The 14,619-nt window shown below is 33.7% G+C and overlaps 1 protein-coding gene across 1 annotated transcript in view; it reads left to right on the forward strand.

The window, feature by feature from the left end:
- Window positions 1-14,619, forward strand: part of EFCAB13 (EF-hand calcium binding domain 13) — a 145,605-nt gene that overhangs the window by 62,319 nt on the left and 68,667 nt on the right. Inside the window, exons 16-20 of the mRNA XM_032429966.1 lie at window positions 3,079-3,153; window positions 5,795-5,938; window positions 8,381-8,452; window positions 11,584-11,727; window positions 12,314-12,385. Coding sequence (XP_032285857.1) covers window positions 3,079-3,153; window positions 5,795-5,938; window positions 8,381-8,452; window positions 11,584-11,727; window positions 12,314-12,385 — 507 coding nt within the window. The remainder of the gene's footprint in view (window positions 1-3,078; window positions 3,154-5,794; window positions 5,939-8,380; window positions 8,453-11,583; window positions 11,728-12,313; window positions 12,386-14,619) is intronic.

The following is a 14,619-nucleotide window of genomic DNA, read 5'->3' on the forward strand; positions in this document are numbered from 1 at the left end:
AGGTACTAGTATTGACCCTTATAACTAGCTAACTTTATTATAGTTATGAATAACTAACTTTGACTAGTTTCACCCTTATAACTTAGCAACAACTTTTCTAAAGGGGATGGGTGGTAGTGAGGTAGACAAATGTGTGGGGTTATAGGTGAAATGCGAATAGCCATGAATTGATAATACTTGCAGCTAGAGGGAGAGTAAATGAGCTTTTATTACAATATACTTTTTATTTTGTGTATATTTAAAATTTTCCATAAAAAGTAAAAAAAAAGTAAAAAAGAAATAGGAACAAATATAAGATATGTAAGAAAATGATAAGACTTTGTTAAGACATTATAGAATATCTAAATAAATGGGAATATATCCCATATTCATGGATTCAGAGACCCAAGACAGTCAATTCTCCTAATTAATTTATTTATCCAAAGCAGTTCTGTTAAAACCTTGACTTTTTTGATGAGTTAATTCTAGTATTATTATTATAAAGGCCAAGAATAGCTAAAACACTCTTGAGGAAAAAAACAAACATGTGTATAGGGGTGTGTGAGTGGTGTTGGAGGGAACTTGCTCTCCTGGATGTCAAAACTCATTATAAAGCTATAGTAAGTAAAACAGTGTGAGAATGGCACAGGGATAGAGAAATTGACTGATAGGACAGGATAAGAAACTTCCAAACATATCCACACATATATATGGAAACATATATAATGAGGTGGCTGATCACAGCGGGGAAAACACCATTTAATAAATGGTGCTGGAATAATTAATTATTCAAATGCAAAAAATGAAATCAGATCCCTATCTATGTATCATATTCAGTAATAATTTCCAGACGTGAACAGTAAAAGTTTTAGAAAAAGAGAAGAAAATTTTTCTGACTTACAGTTAGGAAGGATTATTTTTAAGAGACAAAATCACTAACCAGAAAAAAAAGATTGATAAATTTGACTACATTAAATTAAAGACTTTTCTTTATTAAAAGATAATACAAACAGAATGAAAATACAAGCCACAAATGGAGTGAAGATTATTTGCAATACTCATAACAGTGAAAGATCATTGTGGAGAATATAGAGGGAACCCCTATAAATTAACAACCCAATAGAAAAGTGACTAAATTACAAGAACAGCCATTGCCAGATGAAGGAACACAAGTTGTAATAATCATATGAAAAGGGGCGCCTGGGTGGCTCAGTCGTTAAGCGTCTGCCTTCGGCTCAGGTCATGATCCCGTGGTCCTGGGATCGAGCCCCGCATCGAGCCCCGCATCGAGCCCCGCATCGAGCCCCGCATCGAGCCCCGCATCGAGCCCTGCATCGGGCTCCCTGCTCAGCGGGAAGCCTGCTTCTCCCTCTCCCACTCCCCCTGCTTGTGTTCCCTCTCTCGCTGGCTCTCTCTCTGTCAAATAAATAAATAAAATCTTTAAAAAAAAAAAAATCATATGAAAAGACTCTCAACATCATTAGTAATTAGGGAAATGCAAAATTTAGGTCACAATGAAATATCTTTTTATACCCATTACACTGGCAAAAATTAAGAAGTCTGTTAATTTAATTGTTGGTAAATAAGGCAAAAGTGGTAAAAAAAACTTTTAAAAACATTATGTAGTATTTTGAATGGTTTTCATACTTCATGACTTAGAAAATCCACATTTAGCTATAGATCTCAGAAAATCTCTTGCACTGATATACAAGGAGACATGTTTAAGAATGTTCATGGCAGCACTGATCTTAATAGCAAACAACAAAAAAAGAAAAAATAGAAAAGAAACAACATGATCAGTGATAGAATATATAAATAAGTTGTGGTATTTGCCATTGGTGCATAATGGAATACTAATTGTGTATACATTAGTGAAAACAATATACTATATGGATGATTCTTAGAAATATATTGAATGAAAAAAGCAAGTCTCAGATTGCTATAGCAACCTGACAATTTTTATCGAACTCTAAAACAAAATTAAGGAATAGTTTATCTTGTTTAGAATTATATGTAAAAAAACAAGAGATTGGTAAATTTGAAAAATTCAGCAATGCTCTCTCTGTAGAGAAACAGTAGAATGGAATGGGAAAAGCACAGAAGCAGATGTAGTGGTATTAATAATGTTCTTCAAGTGGATGGTGGGTTCAGTGGTTCAGCTGAAACATATGTGTATCAAATGACATTAAATAAGGGAATCTATTGCTTTAGAAATTTATATGTTCCTGTTAGTGAATATAAATCTTCATTAATTCTATCATTCCCCCAGAATTTTTAAAGTCTCATTTTTTTTTTTTAAGTCACTAAATATTTGGGTAAGAATACAAAGTGATTTGGTGCTCCTTAAAGTAAAGTTTTCAAAGATATTTAATCTTGGGAATAGGACAATAGGCTGTGCCTTATCTTTCATAGATTAGAATTAGAATTTTTTTAAAAAAGTGGGATAAGCAAAGGAGTAGAGTTATCAAAAGCTCATTATATTTATATAAAACCTTTAATGTGGCCTTCGAAAATTCTTAGAGATTGTTTTATCCATTCTAATATTGGGATATTATATATAATCAAGGAGAGACATTTTCTAAGTATAAAATGACTATTAAAGTGTTTAATAGTTTAAATAGTGTACTGGAATAAAGACAGCGATGTGAATGGTAGCCTGATGTGGAAGAAACCAGAAGTTGAACGAGCTTACTTCTGATCTCTGATCTTGTATTTCCTTTTGTGACCTTGGAAAAAAGTGATGATATCTATCATGTATAAGTATTTTTTCTAAATATGTAAAATAACATACTAATTCTTCACCTACATATCTTAATGAATTGTTGCAAGGCCAAGTCAAGGTAATGTAAGTTAAAATTAAAAATGTTGTACACTTGTGACTAGGAAGATTTTGATTAATTTTCCTGGCATTTTCAGCATTTACTTTCTCCCTGTAAGTTGAATTGCTTTTTCTCTTATACCCATATATTTTTAGTGATATTAGCTGATGGCTATAATTATATTAACTCCCTAAATAGAGAATTTATTTTACATAATTCAATATTTGTCTTAATAACTTAGTACTTGAAGATAATGAAAAAAATGTTCTTTTCCCTTTAGAAACAAAAAAGGCGAATTTTAAAGAATTCATTGATATAATGATGACCAATACGGAACGCTTCTCTGAAAAATTATGTATGTAAGAACATCATATTTTATGCTTTTAGTGGACCAAATGGTGTGACAGATTTTAGAAGAATATAATATACCAAAAGACATCCTACAGGTTATCAGGCAAATAAATGCCTGGCTTACTGCTGATATGTTTGGCCTTAATCTTCTCCAGTAATGATCCAGAACAACCTCCACGTGCAAATGAGTTGAAAGCTATCATAATCTCACACTTACTATAGAGAGTTAGAACCGCGTATATAAAATTCATTTTGGGAAGAGCCAAAATGTCTTCCCAATTTGGGGAAGTGATGCCATCTAGTGACTATAGTTGAGTACTAGTAAGCAGATTTTCTACTTTAAGCTGTATTTTTTTTCCATCTTCCAATTTATTCAGTAACATTTATCGAGCCATTGTTATGTATCAGGCTTTATGTTAAGCTGTGAGTGTGGTAAGCTGAGGAAGACAGTCTTTGTCACTCAGAAGCTCACTCTAAAGAATTATAAGGTCAGGGGCGCCTGGGTGGCTCAGTCGTTAAACGGCTGTTCGGCTCAGGTCATGATCCTGGGGTCCTGGGATCGAGCCCCGCATCCGGCTCCATGCTCTTCGGGAAGACTGCTTCTCCCTCTCCCACTCCCCCTGCTTGTGTTCCCTCTCTCGCTATATTTCTCTCTGTCAAATAAATAAATAAAATCTGAAAAAAAAATTTTTTTTCTTCTTATGTTTTCTGTGACACTGTAATCTCCTAATTTTTCTTCCATCTTATTGGCTCTTCCTTTTTTAAAAAAATTGAGATTCAATTGACATATAACATTGTGTAAATTTAGCTGTACAAAGTGCTGATTTGATACACATATATTGCAATATGATCACCACTATAGTGTTAACTAACACCATCATCACATCATGTAATTATAAAGTAATTATCATTTCCTTTTTTTGTGGTGAGAACACTAAGATTTAGTCTCTTAGCAACTTTCAAGTATATAATACAGTATTGTTAATTATAATCACAGTGCTGTGCATTAGATCCCCAGAACTTTTTCATCTTCTAATTGTAAGTTCATACCCTTTGACCAACATAGTCCCAGTTTCCCTACCCCTCAGCCCCTGGTAACCAGTATCCTACTCTGTTTCTGAACTCTGCTTTTTAAAAATGTAATTAATTAACTAATTAATTAATTAATTTTTTGGAGTTCTGCTTTTTAGATGTGAGACCTTACAGTGTTTGTCTTTCTCTGTCTGCTTTATCTTACTAAGCATAGTGCCCTTAAGGTCGATCCATGTTGTCACTAACGTAAAGATTTCTTTCTTTCTTGTAGCTGAATAATATTCTATTGTAAAAATCGCTCATCTTTTTTGGTCTTGTTTGCTGGCTGCTTCCTTTATGGCTGACTTTTAAATGTTAGCGTGATCCCAAAATCCATTCTGAGCCTCATTCTTTAAGCCTCTTCCTGAATAATCTTACTACTTTAAATAATATCTCTATCCTTTTGACTCCCCATTTATCTCATACTTAATATGTATAAAAAGGAATTCTTGCTCTCCAACAATCTTATTCTTTCCCTAGTCTCTCTTACCTCAGTTTTTGACACTACTATCCACCCAGTTGCTCAGTTATTGAACCTAGCAGTTCTTCATGGCCCCAGGCTCTCATTCAATTCATCACTAAATACTCTCAGCTTTGGGGCACCTGGCTGGTTCAGTTGGTAGAGCGTGCAACGCTTGATCTCTGGGTTGTAAGTTTGAGCCCCACATTGGATGTAGAGATTACTTAAAAATAAAATCTTAAAAAAAATATTCTCAGCTTCATTCTCAAAACACATCCTTTATTTGTCCACTTCTCATTATCTTTATCACTATTATCTTTATCACTATTATCTTTATCACTATTACCACTTCTCATTATCTTTATCACTATTACCACTATTTGAAGCCACTGTCATCTTTTTCTCTGAACTACTACAGTACCTTCCTAACTGCCTGATCTTCCAGAGAGTCCATTCTCTATACAGCAGCAGAGTGATCTTTTACGCATTTGTGATGAGATAATTTCACCCCCCCCACACACACACATTAAACCTTCCATTAAATTCTATTGGAATTTTTTAAAAAACAAAATTTCTTCCCATGGTCTGCAGTGGTAGATTGAAGAGAAAGTAAGATCCAGGGAAGAATTTTGGGGGGGAAATGTAGAGCAAAAGCTATTTAATTCATGTTTTTATCAATTGGACTTGTTTATGAATTCAGACTTCTATAAATCTATATAGTTCAATGCAAATTACTCTATAGTGGTTATTCAGGGGTGGGGTCACCATAAGTTCTAGAAAGGTTTCAGAATCCTCAAAGACACACTAATTTTGGTGTTAAATATTTTATTGTATTTTAATATTTGAAAATTGGCAGGGGCGCCTGGTTGCCTCAGTTGGTAGAGCGTGGGACTCTTGATCCTGGGGTTGTGAGTTCGAGGCCCACATTGGGTATAGAGATTACATAAAAATAAAATCTTTAAAAAAAAGAAAGAAAATTGGCAACCATTTATGCTGTATTTGTTATTCTTCTTAACCGTAAAAACCTTAATTCCTGACTAGTCCAGATAATAGTTTACTGTACTAACTTCTTGGACAAGAATGTTGTAAAACTTGTGTGTTATCTACCCTTCAGTATTGCCTGAGACTATTGAAAACCTCCACAATCTCAGCAAAGAAAAGATGAATGCTTCTTACCTGTGGAACACTCTGTCCAGGAAGAATAATAACTTGAAAAAAAAAGAATTCCTAGATGCACTGAAATTAGCAATAATTGATGGTAAGTACTCTAAATATTAAAATTAAAAGATTTACAAGCATATGGTTCTATCTTCTATCAATCTTTATTTTTCCTTGTATCTTGTATTTGGTTGATATGCCAATATATACATTTAGGAAATATAAAGAAAGCTCAGATTGTTTGTCCTACAGAAAAAAATGTTAATATCTAATTTACTATTACTCTAAATTGATCAAATATGCATTGACTATCTTCAGGTTGTGTTACATGTTACTGGAAAATGGCACATCCCAGTGAACACAGAAGGGATTGTTAGGAAATATTAAGAGATCTATTCCATTTTTTTTTTTAACACTATTTGGGATATCCATACTGTTTTGTTGAAATAGGTTTTCATTTAATTTGCTAGAAAAACACACCTGATGGTGGCTACCACTTCTACTTAGTTAGCAAGTAAAAAAAAGATTCAAAACAAAAAATAAGTTCACAAAAGTACTGTAAAACAAAGACTATAGACTAAAATTTTAAAAATAAGACTATCATTTACTGCTGATGTTCTGTAGGCAGGAGAGAGGTAGGACACAACCACAGGTGAACATTTCCACTCCCTCGTGAAGTTACAAATGTATTATTGTACTCTTGCATGTGGAATGTTTATGCCAAACTAGCCTAGTAACATAAGCATGCGTCTGGGGTCTTTGTCAAAGAACTGTCTTTCCCTGTGAGGATTACTTACCCCTTTTTCTCTGTTAAGCTCCTGTTTAAGTGACACTGGTAATTTTGGACTTTAAGTGTGTTGATTGTTTTGTTTAGTGAGATATTTGAGATGAGGAGGGTTGATCAAAATAGAAGGATACTTACCACCTGATAGTAGGGAATTTTTCCCCCCTCTCTTTTCTTTTATTGCAAAGCTTCAGTTTCTCTTGATAGAGTGAGTGGAATTTGAAGGCAACACATACCAGAGAAAGTATTATGTAGCATTTATTTTAATCAGACCAGTAAGGTATCATTTTATGAGCTATAAAAATAACTCAGCTATCTCTAAAATTACTTATTGTGATAATAAAAACCCCATATACTGTATCTGATTTATTATTATATACTTATAAAGCAAAAACACAGTGTGTAAAATGTAGGTTATTCTACCATCTAAATCCAAATACATGCATGATATTGAAAACTTTGTGTACCCCATCTGTCATACCATTTTTTCTCGTAACATTGGACCTTCAGTACAAAGATTTAATTCTTATTTTAATGTAGTGGTTTGCAAAGTTTTGAACCTTGTTATTTTTGGTTTTGTATTTATATTTGGTGCTGTTAAAGCAGGAGAATTCTTTTCTTCTAAATGAAATCTTACAGAGTACGTCAATATATAAATCCTAAGAGTTGAGTTTCTCTGATTAAAGTGGGGGAAATGATCAAGTGAACTGCTTAAGTAGCTCAACAGAGACTTAGAATCATGAAGAAGAACTTAAAAATTACTGACCTAGGATATACTTTTTTGACCATGTTATGTTAAAAAGGAAAAAAAAAACTGATTTAGATTTCCTGTACTTAGTGAGATTGAAGAATTACTTCTTGGTTATTGATGGTATTCTGTATTGACTCATTAATATTTTAAAGTATATTTAAAGTTTTTAAAAAATAATTTTAAAAAGATTTTATTTATTTGTTTGTCAGAGAAAGAGAGAGAGAGAGAGAAAAGCAGGGGGAGCGGCAGGCAGAGGGAGAAGCAGGCTCCCCGCTGAGCACGGAGCCTGATGCGGGGCTTGATCCCAGGACCCTGGGATCGTGGCCTGGGCTGAAGGCAGACAGCCAACTAAGCCATCCAGGCGTCCCTAAAAAATATTTTTATGATGGTTACAAAAAGGCATTGAAAAACAGAAAGGGTATTTATCATTTGGCAAATTTAGAAATGCTTCCCCAATATCTCATTTTATAGCACCTGTATTCTATCCTATGATCATAAACTACAGTAATTCTAAATCCTTGCACTAAGTTTCCCTGTTCCTGACTGGGAAAGCAAAGCTGTCTCTGTCCCCTGTGTTTGTCACTTTGGCTTTCTAGTATCTGCGTGTTCTTGTGTACGAAATGGGTGTAAACGTGTTAGAAATTACAGAACCATCTGGCATTGGAAAAATCTTTAATCTAGTACAGTATTTTTATCTTCAAACATTTGAAAGGTTAAACTAAAACAGGTTTGTCTCTTAGTGTTCTCCCTAGGAATATGGATTACACAGTTTTCTTGATTGATGGGAATTGAAAACTCAGCCCTTCTCCTATAATCTTAAGGTTTATTCATTCCATAAAATTAATCTTTTGGAGAGCCAACAATATGAAAAGGAAATATGATTCTTATGACTACATCAAATAATTTACCTTTTTAGAGATTGCTACATTGGATCCTGACTTTTGCTTAGCGAGGCTGATCTATTAAAAATGTTTGAACATAATAATAAAAAAAAGTTTTTCTTGCAGAAGATGATGAAGTACAAATAGAAGAATTTGGAAAAGTGGTAAAGGATATGCGTGATGCCTCCAGGTTAAAAGGTAAGTACTAGATTATTTGTGACTGTTAAATTTACTTTTATTGAATGGATGTCTTTTTGTTTTGTTTTTTAGTGTTTCTAGTTCTGCTAATTTCTGGTTAACATGTTGGTATTGATCTGTTTTAAAGCAGGCAAAACTTGGTTTTGATTAAAAGTTGGCAGCTTCCATGATGAAAGAAAAAAGGCTTTTTCTGGAATGGGGTCTGTGTAAAGCTATTTTAAATCCCCTTTTTGTTTTTGGGCTTTATATAAAGTAAGCTACTGGCTTTAAATTTTTTCAGATATGAATATTTTCTATATAATTTTATGCCTCAGACTTAGGACTCTACCCAGTGTATAGGCTTCTATATTATTCTATAGAGTTTCTCAGAAATCTTCTACTGCTTCCTTTAGTAGACATTCCTCATGTTCTTTCTTTGGTTTTTGTGACCATGGCACTCTTGTATTTTAACATTTTGATAGCATGGGTATTTTCTACTACTTGACTTCCATTTTTGCTTAAAAGTTAAAAAACAGAACTAAAACCAATGAAGATTATACTCGTGGAGTTTGTGTACTTTTTTGTTTGGAAAATAAGTTTTAAACTTAATATCACTGGTAATTTATTTGAATAACCACTCAAATGAGTATTTGGTCAATAAGCACTATCAGGAAAAGAATACAACATAGGTATATATTTAAGGAAACAGATGGAGTCATTTCTGGGTATAAAGAAATAGACAAATACTTCTCAGATTTTCAGTAACCACTCTGCCCTGCATAGGAAATTTCTGACATTATTGTTTCTCTTTTAGGTTAAGAAAAGTGTTTAATAATTCCCTGCTGACATATAAATATGTTAAATGGGTCACATAACATAATTAGAATCAACATAGTATAGTTATCTGTGCTCTAGGAAACAATGCATAGAGGTAGAAAAGAACATGGGCTATGGACTATGATATATGATGGTTTGTGGTTTTTTGACTTATCAGCTGGGTAATCTCTCTAGGCCATTCTGGTTTCCTCATCTTTAAAACAAGGAAGCTAATAAAATCATGTTTCTCATAGAGTTTTCAGGCTCAAGTACAAAAACACATGTAAAGCATATAACCTAATTATTAGGCACATATTATATACTTGGTAAATGGTAGTTAATTTTGAAATCAGAGAGCAGAGCTCAGAAAGAGACTGGTATTCAGAACAGGTAACTTTTTATGAGGAGGAAGGAAAAAATTTTGAAATTAAGCCATTGGAAAAGGAGAACAGATACAGTTTAGGTACCTGAATCTGGGAGGTGGTCACATTAGGAAGATGGCACTGGAATTTTTCAGCTAGTGCAGTGTAAGGCCAGTAACTACAGGGAAGAGTTAGGAAGTGCCACTCTAGAAGACAAGTGTTAACGTAGCAGGCCTGAAGCTGCTCTCTTTAGAAAAGTCTGCTTGCAAGGTTGACTGGCACATGAGAACTTGGCTTTCAGAATGTTCCCTTCATTACTAATGGATAAGGCTAGTTCACTGTGCCTTGACTATTTGTTGGCGAACTTGGAGGGGCCTAGAAAATAGGCATATTGTGAATAAAGTTCTATGCTTTCCTTCAACATGCACACATAATTATAAGGGATTATAGTCAGGTGTCTGATCTTGTAGTTTAATATTTTAGAGGTGGGGCAGGCAGTTCTAGGTAATGATGAGGATTAAGGATAGCCATTGGTTTGGATGACTTTGGAAAGGAAGTGAAGGCTTTTTGGAGTTAAGAGGTCAAGGTCATCCTTATTGTCATCAGATGATAACGGGAAATGGGGTTGAGGGAGGATTATGAGCAAGGTGCCAAAATCCTCAGAGATGGTGAAGGTGTGCTCAGAAAGTAATAGATGATGGTGTCAGGAGGGTGGCTTAGGTGAATGACAGGACTGAGCCTCAGAGGGGAGGGCTGAGGTTTGATTGAAGGTGGAACTAAAGTAGCCTGACAGCAGCAGCAGAAATTTAGGGGTGTTTTTAGGTGCCGGCAAAGCTCAGATTGCCATTTTCAGTTGCCTCCCCATGATGTTAGGAGGACAGAAAATGAGGCAGGATCAAAGGTACTAAGGAGCTGTGATTACTATTTATAGCTAGTTCCTGATGGCTTTAGTAATAATCATAGTAGTAGTAGTGACTTTATTGCTATTAATATGACATATTTATTAAGTGCTTGCCATGTATCTAGTATTGTTTTAAGTGTTTTTCATACCTCATCATATTTAATCTCCACATCAACCTTGTGAGGTAGATAGTATTATTATCTCATTTCAGATATAAGACTACTGAATTTTATAGAGGGGTTAAGTAGTAATAATTTGCTCAAGGTCACATAGTTCAGGTGACAAATCCTGGAGCCAGGATATGAATGCAAGTCTATCTGACTTAACACTGCCTCCTTTGAAAGGGCTGAAAATGAAGGAAAATTCCAGATGCCAGGGTACTACTGGATTGTGGTAGAATTAAAAAAAAAAAAAAAAAGGCTAATGAGTCTTTATAATACTTGTGTTTCATATTTTACATTTCTCATGATTCTGAAATTCATTTCACTTCAATCAGGATGAGTTAATTTTGTTGACTACCATTAGAGCTTCATGGTAAAATAACTACTTTGTGTAATTGCAGTGAAAAATTCAGCTATATGAATCATTTTGGTTGTGCCAATTTTATATTAGCACCAAAGAAACATGACAGACCAAGCATATTGTGTTGCTGGACTTAGAATTCCCTGAGGCCTGGGTTCTTCACTGAGATTTCTTATTCTTCAGTTCAGGATGTGATAATAAATCTCGGACTGCCTCTGACAAAAGTCTTTAGTGATGGCTACTGTTGTTTTTTAAATCAGAGGTTAGGGGGCACCTGGGTTGCTCAGTCAGTTAAGCGTCTGCCTTTGGCTTGGGTCGTGATCTTGGGGTCCTGGGATCGAGACCCGCACTGGGCTCCCTGCTTGGCAGGGAGTCTGCTTCTCCCTCTCATACTGCCCCTGCTCGTGCGTGCTTCCTCTCTCTCAAATAAATAAATAAATAAAAATCTTTGAAAAAAGAAATAGTTCATTCCTTTAACAACAACAACAAAATAAAATAAAAGATAAATCAGAGGTTAGTTCAATTACCAAATAACTTTCTTCTATTTCTAGAGTTACAGGACATTGTCTTAGCTCTTGATGTGCTTGAAGGTGACATGATACCTGGGAAGAACTTGGAGAGCTTTCTAAGAAATATTGGGATTAAGTCACCTGAAGAAGAGATAGAGAAAATTCTTCAATCAGATTTTGTTTCTGGTAATCATTTAAATATTACTATCAGGTTTTCTTTGTTTTGTTTTGGGTAGGAGACCCTATAAAGAGAGTATGCAAGGTCTTTGTTTAAGTAAATGGGGTTCCTTTGTTGAGCAAATAAATATAGGTATTTGCTTGTATTACTGTAAACATCTAAAAAGGAGCCTTTCTTTTACATTCCTCTTTTGCAGTTATGAGAATACTTTTTTAAGAAGCAGGTCGAAATTTTGTGGGGGTTGGGCTTGTTGGTATCCACTTCCTCAGATATGTCTTGATTTAGTGACTAATGAATAGTTTGGAAATTCCGGTTCTGTGACTAGAAAACCTAGCTTTGCCACTTTGCGCCAAGTGAAGTTATTGAACTTCTAACTTTCTCGGTATTTTAGTTCCCTTAAAGGTAGAATCAGAAATAGTATATCTACAATCTTGTAAGGTTAATTGCAAAGCATAATGGGTGAAAATGAATCCAAAGTATCTTGTATATAAAGTGTTTAAGAAATTGTATGCTGATTTTGATTTTCATACTAGCTTTTTAATATTACTTTATCCAGGGATTCTTGTCTATCACCTCTCTCTCTCTTTCTTCCAGACGACAACATGGTGAATGTTAAAGACTGTATGAAGGCTTTGAAGGACAACCAGAAATTTTCCAATTTTCTTGGTAAGAGTGTTATGGTAAAACTGTTGAATGGCCGGCCACAGCACAGGACTCGTTCAGAGGTCACCTAGTCAAATACCATATTTGGTGCTTAAATCTTCTTTGTAATAGTATTTGTGCCAAATGTTTTTTCATTTATATTTGAACATTTCCACTTACGGCAAACTTTACTACAGTTTTTTTCATTTAAGTATTTTTACTTGAGGGGCGCTCAGTCTGTTAAGTGTGGAACTCTTGATTTCAGCTCAGGTCATGATCTCAGGGTCATGGGATTGAGCCCCACGTGGGATTGAGCACACACACACGTGCGCGCACTCTCTCTCTCTCTCTCAATAAATAAATAAATAAATAAAATCTTAAAAAAAAAAGGAATTTTTACTTCAATGGAAACGATTGGGAAAATCATGAGGTTGTAATGTTTTCCAATAGCTAAATAAGAAAACTTTATTACATAATAATAGCAGTTTTTAAACTGTTATAAAAAAATATAGTGGCCAGAAATGTAAGAAATATAAAGCATAAGGCTCTTGTAATGTCACCCTTTGGAAATATCCCTGTTAATGTTTGGTAAGTATCCTTTTAGGCTTTTTTATTGGCATCTATGAATATTTGTGTATTCTTAAATTATTATTTAAAAATTAAATTACTATGTCCATAATATTCCACAACTTGCTTTTTTAAAGAAATTAACAGTGTATCTTAGATATTGTTTCATGTTCCATTATATCATATAAACTACCTCATTCTTTTTAAAGACTGCATAATATTCCATTGTGGGGATGTACTATAATTTTATCCACAACACTTTTGATGGTATTTAGGTTATTGCCAATTTTTAGCCATTCAGACATTTTGATGAGCATCCTTATATGTGTATATGTGCACAAAGTTTTCCTGGAGGATAAATTCCCCAGAAGTCACAGTGCTAGACCAAAATATATGCAGATATAAGATGTTAACAGCTACTGCTTAATTATCCTCCCAAAGGGTTGTAAAAATTCACTTTTATCAATAATGGGTATTAGTTATTGAAAATTCTGGTAAAAAAATTCTATTATTGTTTTAATACATACTTCTTTAATGACTAGTGAGGTAAAACATATTTTTCGTGATTGTCAAGTGTGCTTTGATTATATTTTAATTAGATTGTCTTTTTCATATGAATTTGTAAAGAGCTCTTTGTATATTAGGCACATTAATGTTCTGTCCTATCGTAGTTTTTTTCTAGTTTATAATTCATCTTTGATTTTGGTGGATTGCTTTTTGCCATTTTCTGTCTTATTTTGTCAGTGTTGGTAGTTTTTATTCTCCTAGGAAATTTATTTTATTCAGGTGTTTTATTGGAATATTAATACAGCCCTGATAATTCTTTTGATTTTTTTGTATCTGGTTATTTTCTCATTCTTGAATTTGCACATATGTACACCTTACCTTTTTCTATGTTTACTAACAAATCATTTTAATTATCTCTCTTTTTAAAGCACTACCTCTTAATTTATCTTTAGTGTTTCTGTTTATAGTTAAAAAATTAATTTCTGCTTTTGTCTTTATGAAATCCTTTCTATTGCCCATTTTATAGTTTTTGCCCATTTTATAGTTTTTCTAAGTTGTTTAAATTATTAATTTACTTTTTTTTCTTACTGGACATTAAATGTTTATCATTTTCATTTTAGTAAAACTTTGGTTTATCTAACGGTCTTTGTTTATCATTGTTGTTATTTTCTAAGTATTTTCAGTCATATTTTGATTTTCTCCTTGATGTAAGAGTTGTTTAAGAGAAAACTTTAAAATTTAAAGCAATTTTAAAAAAATTTTAAAGCGGTTTGAATTTCATTATTGCTCTATCTTTGTTGTTTACTTTTAGTTATGTTTTTTGTGGTCAGAGAATGAGGTCTATAGTAGAGGATTTGATAGTTTCATGCTCATTAGATATGGAGTTTCTTCAATTATTATGTGTTTATTTAAAAGCCACATTAGTGGCTTTCAGGGACAGGCTAATGGTAATTCACATTCATCCTACTATTTGTCTTAGAAATCCTTATGACTTTTTGAAGCAGCCCATTCCATAATTTTGGACAGCTGCAGAACTGGTCAATTATTCTACATATTTGGTGGAAATCCTGCCTTATAATTCCATTCCCAAACCATATTTAACATTTGGACTCTTCCTCCTATCAGTAGCCCTCCAGAGATGTGAGACGAACTCATTTTTTTTCTTTCACATTGAATCATCTTTT

This window comes from Phoca vitulina, unplaced genomic scaffold (genome assembly GCF_004348235.1).
Source record: "Phoca vitulina isolate PV1807 unplaced genomic scaffold, GSC_HSeal_1.0 scaffold41, whole genome shotgun sequence".
Classification (NCBI taxonomy): Eukaryota; Metazoa; Chordata; class Mammalia; order Carnivora; family Phocidae; genus Phoca; species Phoca vitulina.